General features: G+C 41.8%; 1 protein-coding gene across 1 annotated transcript; it reads right to left on the bottom strand.

The window, feature by feature from the left end:
- Positions 1 to 7,713: 7,713 nt before the first annotated feature.
- LOC129590853 (uncharacterized) lies at positions 7,714 to 11,240 on the bottom strand. Its single transcript, XM_055486279.1, has 4 exons — positions 11,059 to 11,240; positions 10,630 to 10,745; positions 10,411 to 10,528; positions 7,714 to 8,033 (listed from the first exon to the last, which is right to left on the bottom strand). The coding sequence occupies exons 1-4, from the start codon at positions 11,183 to 11,185 to the stop codon at positions 7,861 to 7,863; spliced, it is 534 nt and encodes a 177-aa protein (XP_055342254.1). The 5' UTR covers positions 11,186 to 11,240; the 3' UTR covers positions 7,714 to 7,860.
- Positions 11,241 to 13,040: the final 1,800 nt, after the last annotated feature.

Genomic DNA, 13,040 nt, shown 5'->3' with positions numbered 1-13,040 from the left:
TAAGCGTGTACAATAGAAAAACCTGGCTTACATTATATCCGATCGCGATGAGAATCGCCAGGTTGCTACTGGGAATATCATTTGTGAAAAAAATTGTGAAAGAAAAGATACCATAATCATGATGATACCAATGCAAATAGTAACAGTTCGCTTTCCTTCTGTTAGAGTACAGAATGCCCCGACTCGCTTTCACGGCCTTTGCACTACGATAATGTTACGTATTCCGCAATGCTCTACGCCGGTCTGCGCCGCCTACTTTACTGTATAGGCAAAACTAAACGTGTTCCACCGTTTCCGGCTACTGCATGCTGATGACAGCCTGATGTCAGCCAGCTGATGGTTTGCGTTGTGGCTTGACTGTGTTTTATGTAAAGCGCTGCTAATAAGGCTGTGTGGCATTGGCAGTACATGCATTATTAGCTGCACTGGGCTTCCTGCAGTTTTACGGCAGTTGACGTGATGTGTCTGGAATCTTAACCTGTGTATCGCGCGCTGTTTCAGAGTTTCTGTAAACGTGGTTTGTTAAATGAATGTATGTAGTGTGCTTGAATTAACATACATGTGTAATTTATGGGTACAGGTGCGCTCTTCTTTCCCGACGAGTTTGAAATGGAAGGGGTGTAACCGTAACTAGTGAAATTACTCAAACCGTTTCGCTGTACTGCTCATGGTATCCAGAAGATGGTGTACGCTGTGGCTGGACAACCGCCAATGTTTCACGTCAGACACGGATACCAAAAGTGCATACCCTCAATACCAGACAATTCGCAGGCTGCATTTTGCACTGCCCTATGCTTGAAGGCGAGTTTACGATGATTTGAGCTTTGATAATTCAAGATGCCGTTATAAGCATTGTTGCGAAAAAGAGATTGTCTCTTTTTACTCTCCTGCCATCAAAATAGTTAGGGACTTTGGAGTTTGGACCGTGTTTCATGGACGTAAATAAGAATGCGATTACAGCTGCACATATACACTCTACGGATGCAACTAAATGTGGAGACAGTGAAGTTACATACTAATTCCTTGTTGACCTAAAGATTTGTATCATTTAACTTACATTTGTGTCATTATCGTTCCATTTTTTATTATTTTCTTTATGGATACGATGGAAGCGATGCCGCCATATCATCCGTTATTGGCGGATTCCAACCAAATCAGCTTTCGTAACACTGTCGCTGTCCGCATGCTCGACGGCATTTGGTGGCTAGGGTACATTCAGGATATTGAAGGCGACAACGCTTTCATCCACTTTGACTCCAAAACAGCCGAAGCTCGCTGGATGCCCATGAGAGACATCTGGCCCGTGCCAACCTACACGGACACCATATTTTCCAGACAAGGTTGCGTTAACATTCCAATATTTGCGGCACTACGTGATAACGATAACGGACCGCTTCGTTTCCGACCAGCCGTTATGATAAACCGAATCTTGGGGGGTAATGAGGATTGCGAAATGTTTTGCATCAGAGCCGACGTCTGTAGTTCTCGTTTCGAGGTGGTCCACAAAGACCAAGTGGCCACTGAACTTCCGCCCAGTCCACCCTGCCACGGCCGCGGTTTGCTATATACCAAGCACTTCATCCCGTTCGGCCAAGCGAAAGCCATTCTCAGCGATGCTTCCGATAAGTTTCGCATCATCAAACACGTTCATAACGCCATTGACGCTAAACGGGAACCACCTCACGACTATATGGCGAAATGCTGCCGATTTCATATACGCATCGAATCTGAACGTTGCATGTTTATCGTCATCAGTCGCGACAACGGCGCGGAACCGACGTACTGGTCTGGGATCTTGTTAAAAATTCTGGAAGCTCATCTAGCCGGTCGGGGTGATCTACCGCCTGTCCATAAGCTAGCATTTCGCGCGAGCGAAAATATCCCTTGCGAACCCGGTTAGTAAGATATCCGTACACGTCACTCGTTATAATGTTACTGTATCTTTCATGTGGTGTCTCTCTGTTGCAAAATGAAGCATGATACTAAAGCGATAAAGTACCACGTCTCGTTGTTCGTAAAAAATCCCGATCCCTGCTAACCTACAGTCTGTATAGCGCCTGGCTCAGTGGCACGACATAGCCTCTGTTGCACAGAGCGCATGGGTTCAAGTCCCGGCGTTTACGCTTTTTGGAAATTACCTTCCAACAATTGTCAGAGAGACTACCACCTTTCGAAGGCGGTTCGGGCCGCGGCTGGATTAAGCCATTCCCTTTGAGATGACTAATCATCGTCGTTTTAATACTTAAACATATACGGGTCATTTCTTTATCGTACGGATTAAGTTTGAAATTCAGATACTGTACTGCGAAGTTAGTATTCGAATTGCTCATATCCTTCAAGTGTAATGTTTCATATTTGCTCGCCAGGTGTTTAAATTTTCTAACAAAATAAAGTTCGTAGAAACGATTAAGTACCTTTTATAGTAAAAACTTCACTTATGACTTATAAGGTGAGGAATAAAATCATACAACTCCATACAATCCAAAAGGAACAACGGAAGCTGGAGTGCTGGACCGGGTGCTCTTCAGAAGAACTAGTCTTCCACCTATACAAATTTTAACAATTTCTCTTTTTCAACAATTTTCCTGGTAATTACAGAGCAGTGATAAGCAAATCAAAAGGCTAGTCGCGCGATCAGCGATATATAGCCCGCCGGACCGCAACATAGAGGTTGGCGCCGGACGGTGAACAAAACATGAAAACATACACGTAAAGTGAGCAAAATACGAGAATAATCGAAGTATTGTAGTATTCGTTTTTTAGAACTCGGAGTTGATGCATTGATGCTGCATCATTTGACGCCTTCGCTGTTGAGCGACGCCTTGTCCCATTTGGATCTGCACTCACAAATGAAAGCAAAACGGTACGGAGAATCTTTAAAGTCGCGTATCACGATTTAACCGCGTAGCACGATTTAACCGAAAATTGTAAACCAAACTGAAGAAGGGAACGTTCCGATTAACGTAATTATCGAATTTGCACCTCCCAATTGTGCAATTTGCAGTGTACGCGAACAGTTTGTACACCCCGAATGAAGAGTAGTCGCGTAGGTTTGAAATTGTGGCAGCTTCAGTTCAAAGTATAAACCAGTTACGAGTATCATCTACAGACTTGTTGTTGCTGATTTTGTGATTTTTAATGGCGTTTAATAGTGTCTGCATGTGTGCCTTGACAGGGTGTGTGGCTTATGGCTATTGCTGCTTAGCCATCCTAGCATGAAGGAGCATGTCAGCATCTCTTTCGAAAGCTGTTGCACCCTCAAAGCGGACACCGATAACTACTTCAAAGCGGCCTGTCTCCTCAGCCGCTCAATCAGCTCGACAACAATCAGCCTCACCCTGTTGAGAAGTTTCCCGCCACTCTATCATCACTCTGAAATTATTGGTGCGATGTTCGATGCCATTAAAATTAAGTTGCCTCTGCTTGTACTCAAAGACCATGTTCAGGCCACATCAATGTGGGAACTCGGGGAAAAACGATTGCATTTAAAGCATGGGGCAGCGTGGAATATGACACTGTATAAGCACACGTGCGACTTCGTCCTGCTACGCAACTGGACAGTTTTCGACCTTTTCGGCCGACACATATTCTCAGTCTTTGTGGGCTGGCATACGCAACTTAACGACATTTACCTGCCAGAGCATGAGCGGATGTGGATGGTGTCCTGTGAGTGGTAGCGCGAACTTATGATCAGCATCGATAAACTGCAAATCACCATTCCGAAGCTTCTTCTGGCCTGTAGCGAAGGCAAGTTGCGCATGACCAGTCGCGTGATGTGCGCTCTGAATGACAACTTTCCGCCGGTCACGGAGGAGATGCTAATAAAGGTCACGGCTATTCATGCGCGTTGGCTGCGGACCCTGGCCTATCCCGAGGACTGGCGGAGTATTCGCCACTATCTAATGCTGTAAATATTAATTTGCAGTATAAATCTCGTTTGCGGGTGGAAAAATTCACACGAGTAAAATTAGTGTGCGTCACCAAGCACAACTGTTTCACAAGTACAAGTACAACTGTTTTACCAAAGTCTCCGTAAAAGCGAGAAAACGCAGTAAAGCCCTGAATTAGTATAGCCTTCCTTTATTCTCCAGTTGGTATTTCTGTGTCACTGGGTTTTGCTTTCGGCAGGGTAACGATATAACAGAAAAAGCGGCAACGGCGACCTTTGGGCCCCACGTTGTCGTGTGTGAGTGTGTGTGTGTGTGTGTCGTTGTCGTGTGTGTACTCGTAGAAGAAGTTTTCCCACAAGGGCGTGTTCCACGGTTTGCATTTGTGAGAGAATAAGCGTTGCTTTTTTTGCTGCCTGTGGACACTGTGGAAAGCATTTGGTACTGCTTATTTGCTGTTAATATCTGATATCGTTAACATTAAACATCTTCTCTGTAAGTGTGAAATGCTCCATGCTTCCGTTCGTTAGCAGCAAGAGATGCGGTTAAACGCACCTTGCGTCAGGAGAGTGCTTAATCTTGATTCGCTTAGAAAAAAGCCGAGGTCACCAGAAACACGTAGAGGTTCCTGTAACGGTAGTTGATAAGTGCGTGAAATGACAATCCTGTAGTACCGATACTAATGCGATCCTGCTTTGCTAAAATTTCAACTGAGCAATTGCATTGTGATGCTTTTGCAAGCGCGTCTACCACATTATTCTGTCTATCCCGTTATGTAGGTTCAGCGGGTTCCACTCGGACGGAAGCCCAAAAGCGTGGGACAAGGTCGATCTGCGGAGTGTACAGGTGTGCACCTGGAGCAAAATGGCCATATACGGGATAAACGAGACGTTTCGCGTGTGATTAATCATGTACAGAATAACAACATCATCTAGCTTGTTTGGAATTACTTTCCTGATACTGCTGCCAGCACCAACAGATCCCGGGCAACAGAAGACGGAAATCGTGTCAGTGTCAGTAATTTATTTTGGATCTATTTAATGCAAAGCTGATTTGACATTTGATGTCTTTCTATTTCTGTCTGGGTTTTGAGCTGTTGAAGGGGAAACGTGCCTGCTTAGCGGTTCTTTTACATAATGCTTCTCGTTTTCGTAAGGATCACTTAGCTTTCTGACAACGTTTGAATCTCTGAAACGAATTGTTTTTAAATATGAAATAGTCTCACCGCGCTTCCGCCTTTTCGTTTGATGGCTGTTGTGTACGGATACTAAAATCACGAAGTTATATAGATCTCAATGGAATCACATTTTAAAATGGTTTCAAAAAATTAAATAATTACCGCAGCTTAGAGTAAATATGGCTTAGTGAAAAGAAACGTTATATGTTTTCACGCAACAGCTTGGGATAAAACAGATCACTAGCGATACATAATGTGTTTCCTGGTCGATAGAAGGAGTGCTTGGACAAGGGAAGTTTCAAGCAGTGGGAAAAAAACGATGTAACCAGTAATCGTATTGTCATGTGATACCTATCAATGGCGGTGATTGATAATACAGCATAGTACCTTGCGTACAAGTATTTCAGGAAGATCGATACCGATTGCAGAGCAAAAACTGAGGGAGCATAGGTAGAAAACCGGCACATGGAAACAACTTGTTTACTACGCCTGTAAACATGCGACATACTTCCGTGTCACCGCGAGACTTTGCAGCGTCATCTCTCCATTGCGTTACTCGCTCAACGTATGACATTGGCGCGCAACCGACATTTCCCAGCAGGGATGCCTGTTCTCTGGTCTGACGCTTTGTGGATAGCCGTCCAGCGATGTGTCTTCATAGTGCGCCAAGGACAAGGTGAAGGATAAATCAATAGAATTCATCGAGCTAATTTAATTACCAAGGTCCGCACGCAGGAACTTTTGCTGCCGCTGCGGTCACACACATATGTCGATATCTTATGATCGATCGCAGCGCTGGCTTGCCCGTAAAAACAAGCAGAAGTTTCACGTAGACATTGCATTTCCAAAAAAGTGTTAGTGCCTATTACATAATTTAAAATCGCACCGTCGACTGCAGTGAGAAAGTTAAAAATTTGGCTACGCACACGAACATTCGTCGACTCTCTCTGAGTGAGTACATGTGGCGGCCGCAGAGATACATACTTAATGAAATTGATTAATTTGTTCAAGCAGATGTCTACAGAGGGTTGACTTGCATACCGGAGCCATGGTCGATCGTGGGATCGACAAGAACTGTTACCAGGCAAATATTGTGCGGATGCTTTTACGTGACAGAGCCTAGTACCTTAATCTTGTTGTGCGAAATTCACCAAACTGAGCCGTGACACAAAGCGCCCTACTATAACTGCCATTTCTCTGCGTAAGCTGCGGCGGATGTTAACTTTCGTAAAACCGATGGAAAAACAGTCTATCAGTTTTTCCTGGTGGCCCCAGGAACTCCCCAGCGGTTTGTCCGTCAAGGATGTTAGGCCCTCCTCTATATAAAGCCGATTTGGATTCATACTATGCTTATACCATTTGTCGTTTCCGACTTTCACATATCAAAATAATGATTTTGCTTCTACAAGTCATCAAATTTTCTGGTTCTCCGCTTTCTTGCTATTTCGAAATTCGGATTCTTTTCCTCATAAAAAACCTTATCCTTGGCCCACTCCAGCGCGTAGTAGCCATGATTACATTTACTGCCAGGCTGTGAACCCAAATGTTTTCCTCAATTTTTTATGTTTTTCCCGTCTGGAAAAACAAGTTTCGATATACATGTATGTATAAGGGGCAAAACTAAGCCTGTTCCACGGTTCCCCTGCATTGCTGCCGTCACCCGCCTGGAGTGTGACGTTACGGCAGTACATATGGTTAAATCTGGCGCGGTACATAAGCGCCATGTTCAGCCACAACGTAAAACTCCAGCCGGAAACGCTGGAACACGTTTAGTTTTGCCCCCTATATATATTTGGCAACTGGTCACAAACAGTTTTAAATATTTTTTAAAAAAATTTAATTATTTGAATTAGTGGAAATGTGCGCTCGCGTATTGACACAAGTGCTGGCAGATGCCGAATAAAAGTATTTATATGTTTTAATTATTTTTTGAAAGTAGTAAGGTTCTTGATATTTACTTTTCGTTCTTGATATTTACTGCAAGAAGGAAGAATTCTGAACATAAATGCGTAGAAGCATTATTACAAATATGGATGGAAAGGGCTAAGTCAGTTTATGGGGGTAAGTTGTAAATCAGTATGTCGGGCTGGCGGGCCGCCGGGCACGATAAAATTGGACTTTTCATAAGGCGTACGAGGAGGATTATAGTTGAGTCGGTAGCGCATAGCTGCTGCGAGTTAAATTGCACAGTTGCACACCATTTCTGTAAGCTGTTGCCATAAGAGCCAACCGTGGATGGTTGCATTTCCAACAACTAAGCAACAGTCAGCCGTGGGGGGTTGCAGTGTTTACTTACCAACCGCAGCTATTGGTCTGTGCAACCATCCACGGTTGGCTGTTACGTCAACAGCTTACGGAACTGGTGTTCAGTTTAACTCACAGCAGCTATGCGCTACCGACTCAACTATAATCCTCCTCGTACAGTTACTGCCAGTACGCGATTTCTGTCCGCATAATTATAGAGATTTTTTATCAGTTTGGATTTTATGTAACAAAATTATTTTGCAAAATTCTGACTTGCTCAGCGCTCGCATCAACCTCTTTGCTTAAATCTGCTGGCCGACGGCCGAAATGAATTTTGGCCGGCGTATTTGTGAAAATAGGTACGTTGCGTCATAAAAATCGGCTCCGCTGATTAGAATTCTTGGTAATGCTTTTATTTCATGAAACAAACCTAATTATAATTGATACAGAGCCGATTGACTCATGTGTAGGCAGTATAGCGTACATATGATGCCATAATAAGAAATGTGGCAAGATTTCTTTCGTATTTGTTGTATGATTTTTCAAAACATCTTAAATATCACGGCTCTTTTTAAGCATGAACACAACACCACCAAGAACTAATACAGTCAATATTATACTTATTACAACCGGCAACCAGATCCAAGGTACATCCTGGGCCGTTTCAGTATGCTGTACGTCAGGTACGGTATTTTGCAAGCTTCCACTGGGCTTGCGGCTTTCGGCTAAAAATAAAACAGTATTAATCATAGTAAATTAGTGGCTTATTTCTAGTAAACCCAACTTAAGCAGTTTTTACTTTATCAGCAAGAATTTCAAAGGCGAGAATCGCTCGCGAAATACGTTCATAAACTAAAGCGCATTGTTAATGTTTATTTAAAAAAATGCGCAATGTCCCGGGTGGCTGATCAAAATGGCGGGCTCCGTTTTTAGTTTGCTTCTCGCAAACCGCTTTCCCCACACGTAAACTATTTAGACTTATTAGATAGACAATTTTATTGGCTACTAAGGACATAAAACGTTTTTGAAAAAATTTAACCGTGCTCGTTTTAAATGGTTCTAATCAAAGTCATGTCAAAATATATTTGCTCGCCAACTCGTAAAACGTAGAATCTCGTGGCATTTCTTTTCCTTGTGGACTTTTTTTAATATGTTTTACTGTTTTATCTAGCAGACTACTTCTTCTTTCCTTAGTAAAAATGTTTTGGGCCGGCTGCATGCGCTGGACGAGTTATTCGCCATCGCACTTTTTGAACTTTCCCAAAAAAATGCCGATTTTGTATTTGATCTGTTTAAGCAGTTTTCGTTAAATTTTCGGCTGGATGACAGGTGCAGCAAAAAAATGCCGATTTCAATTATCGACCCAAGCGAAGCGAAGGTCCTCTATGTTCAAGATTACAGGAGTTTTTGTCGGTCACGCAATAATTTGTCCGTCGGTCACGCTGCTCACGCACTACGTGATAGGCTAATAGCAGAAAGCCTATAATATTATAACAGAATACAAAGTAGTGTAAGGTTATATTATAGGGGGAAACCGTCTTCGTGGAGCCGGTTCACGGCGCTGCTGCCGTCACCCAACTGGAATGTGACGTTACGGCAATATATATACTGTAATATGGATAAATCGGGCGCGGTACATAAGCACCAAGTTTAGCCACAACGTAAAACTCCAGTCGGGTGACCGCAGCAGTGCAGGGAGACGGTTCGAGTAGACTGGTTTTGTCCCCTATATTTTGTGAAAGCATGTATGTTTTTCACTGCTGTGTATTTACTAAAACAAATCGGCATTGTAAAAATTCGAAATTTGTTGGATTTTGTCAACGTGGAAAACCGGTTTCCTCTACATTGCAGGCAGTCCAATTGCAGTTCTTCCTGTTTTTCTTTTATGAAAATCGTAGTAATGTATTGATTTTGCTTATTGATTATTTTCCTTTAGTTATTTTACTCGTATTTAGTGCCTTTTATGCGAACTGAGTCAATGAGTAAATTCTTTACTTAATAATTGTAGCAGCAACGTGTTTATTAGGGCCCGGAATAGGCTACTAATGTACTTACCTTAACGAGCATAATTTTTGTTTGGCTTGGCCAGGTGCTGTTGACTTATACGTACATAGCAATAATGAATGAATGTCGGGTGGAAAGTTGGAAGGTAAGAATTTTGCTACCAAAAAAGTGTTTGGGAGTACTGTAAGTTCAACGAAGTGTTTTGTGTACAAAATTTGGTACCAGAGACCGACATATTTCCCTCAGAAGGGTCAATATGTATTTTTACGGACGGAATAAGATTTATGATTGTAAAAAGTACTCGTTGTACTCCTTAGTTAAGTAATTCGTATGCTTTTTTGTATATTTCTTATGAAGAAATACAGTAATTATTGTTTTTGAACTAACACAACTTAATAATTTTCTCTGCTTGTGCTCTATACGTGGACTTGTTTTATCTGTGGAATTTTCGTCAATCTTCCCTAAAATGCTCTACTGTAAACTTTCGTACTGAGGCTGTTGGCAAATCATTCTAACTGCATAATACAGGCAGCAGATCTTGATGTTGACTAGAAATATTATGTGAATTTAACATAGTACGAAAATTCGTAATACAGGATAAGGCTTTGTTCAGAATGGACCTTACGGAATTTTGTGGCTTCGCTTCGGTCTTTTAGTGCTAGCCTGCAGCGGTGCACTTCCCTAGTAATTTATATATATATGTAACTAACACATTTCCCTTGCAGAAATAGGACTAAAACATACAAGCTTTGAAACACTGGTCAGAAATTTCCTTACGAAAACCCTGCTTGTTGATTTCACGACAATCCCTCGTCCGGACTCTTAGTTATTCCCTATACTGGCCATCCCTTGTACTTCTGATGTCAGCCGGCTGGTGTTTTACATTGTGGATGTACATGGTGCTTATGTACCGAGCCGAGTATATTGGTTTTTCCCCCCTATACGCTTTATGCTTATACATAATTTGCGCAAGGAATTTGAACTGATTCATTTACAGAGCTATACAACGAACTTTCAGGCGGAGGGCGAAGCTAACAGTCGGTTTTACTGCAAAAATTCCAGGTATAAAACCAAAAACAGTGATTTTTAATGACTTACAATAGTTTTCGGGGCGTTCGTGCTTTTGGAGGAGGGTTTTACAGATCTCTTCCAAGGGCGTTTGATTTGATAGTGAGTCGGCTACCGACTGTTCTTCTGATTCATTCAAATGCTGGCACTAAAAAATCACTGTAGCGATCAGTACAGTAACAAAAGAGGGATGCAAGATAAATCACTGTAGTGATCAGTACAGTAACAATAGAGGGATACAGAACATACAAATATGCGCATGGTAGCATTTTCCGCCATCTTGCAGAGATCCTCAATTTTTGCAGAAAATAGTTCTGCCTGGGGTGGTACACCTTCGCTCAGTTGTTTTAAAAATCCCGAACACTCTAAAAAATTTACAGGTAAGTTAATGGTTGTGGTAGAGCGAAATCAATGCTTATGTTTACAGCGAATTTATTGAGAATGATGGTATCATCATTATTATGTAGTATAAATATACATTTATTCGGCAATAGCCAATTCAGATAACAATGAGCTTGCGCAGGTAGAAACCACCTTAAAATGATTCACAATTTAAACAGAAAACAAAGACTGGCATTGCTGACCCTCCTTGGGGGCAAAAAGCCACTCACGCACCACAGTGTTAGGAGACCAGGTATCATTTCAGTAAAATAGCGAATTCGCTTAATAAATTCTTACCATTGTATCCAACGGCCGTGTGCTCGACTATCCGTTTCTTACGGATAGCATCAGTCCCAGCAAGATATAAAAGTGTCACGAAAGCACTACAAGTATAAATTATAAACAAGGAGCGGCAAAAATTCATAATGAATTTTTGCTCCTCTGCGTGTTTTACGAACTTCAGTCAAAACCAACCTCAATCCTCAACGGTATTAAGCAGATCATATTTATCTAAAGGGCTTTCCACTTGTTTCCGGTGCAGGGTGACTCACTCTTGCTCTCAAGCTTTTTATATGACGAGCGTTGACGAGCCGTTCGGGCAAAAATATTTTCTGTATCTGTATTATACTAGTGGACCCGGCGCAATTTGCGCGAAGTACTCGTACTAGTAAATTAGCGGCTGATAACTGCACGAACTATGGAGACCTACTCGTACAATACAGTACTGTACTTACTTTCGTTATTACAATTAGCACGATAGTAAAAATTACGTACTTATCAGCAGTCGTGATAATGAACAGCCAGCCAAGCAACCAAAAATAGTACTTGCGCGATTGCACCGTTTAAAACATTTGAAAACTACATAATTAATAATTTGACCACTCCGTTCACCACTTCTCATTGCCTTTCAATCGTATCGTATTTCTGTACACAAAAAATTTTGAAACTTTCGAATTCGGTACTCGTACTACCTTTCCTTCCGTTCATTGCGTTACTGGCTGCCCAACGGTCCAAGACAAAATTTCCTTCGCCTGATATTTGCATTTGCTTTAATCACACTTGCTTGTTTAAAATATTTCTGTACTTTACATTCATTTTCATTTTTCAAGATATTTCTAAAGTATATGTTTCGTAAATGTCCGAAACATGCTGCTACATACTTTAAACAGTCGGACGAAATACCATTATGTTGTCGTGCAGTGAATTTCTGGACATAGAATTGGGAATAATTTCCGAAATTCAGAGGAATTTATTGCTGGAATTTATAAAAATAATAATTTCTGGAATTCAGATATGTTTACAATAACGCGCACGTCTTTAAAACATAGCAAAATTATTGTGCAGAAAATACGCTGCAAAGTGTTTTCCCACGTCGGACCATGAGGGACGGTGAAAGGCGAAAACCGAAAAGGTAGCTTACCGTGTAAATAGCACGCAATGTAGCGCACGGGGTGAGCGTAGACCAACCGAAAGGTTTTAAAATTTGTGAACGAAGTGGTCGCAAACGTTTTGGCTTTCAGTTTTTCACGTCTACTTGTGGTTTGAAAGTGCAATTCCGAAAACACTAAAAGCAAATCCAGTTTTCGACTTTCGCCAATTTTGGGATTGCTGTGTACTGTATGTATTGTTAGTTTGTGTGAATTCGGAATTTGGGCTATTACTGTGCCACGGAATCCGCTCGTGTCGTGGCGGCCGGTGTCACCTGCCTGTGAAACTATCAAATTTGGTAACATGAGGTTTGAAACCCGAACGGCGGCATAGCCCGCAAGAAGTTTCCACGTTTACAAAAACTAGACATAACAAACACAAAATTTCCCGGTTTTTTTTTCAGTTTTTGCTTGTAGCAATTTCCACAGATTTAGGTACATTGCGAAACTTCGCAGCCCAGCAGCAGCAACTGCACAAATTTCATAACTGGAATAGCTGTCAGATTACTATGTGTAGTTTTTTTACAGTACGTTGTAAATAATTTGTAGAAATCACAACAGGACAAACTTTAAACTTTAAACGTGTGCCTTTTACCTTCAACAGTTTAAACGCAATTAAAACGAACTCGACTACAAACCGGATAATGTGTTGCAAGCTGCAGCCGTAAGTACAGTACTTCTTCGCCGTTACGGTAAAATCAGTAGAGCCCCACAACCTGCGCAAGGTGGCAGCTACATATTTACTTGGCTGCGCTCCGTTAACTGGTTTTTGACGTCCAGTAGACTTTCCATGTTAAAGTTGTGAATTTTTTCTCAAAACTGTTTACGTTTTTCTGAAATCTGATAACTTTG

This window comes from Paramacrobiotus metropolitanus, unplaced genomic scaffold (genome assembly GCF_019649055.1).
Source record: "Paramacrobiotus metropolitanus isolate TYO unplaced genomic scaffold, Prichtersi_v1.0 Parri_scaffold0000042, whole genome shotgun sequence".
Lineage (NCBI taxonomy): Eukaryota > Metazoa > Tardigrada > Eutardigrada > Parachela > Macrobiotidae > Paramacrobiotus > Paramacrobiotus metropolitanus.
Note: the sequence above shows the minus strand (reverse complement) of the source record. Positions and strands in the feature narration are given on the sequence as shown.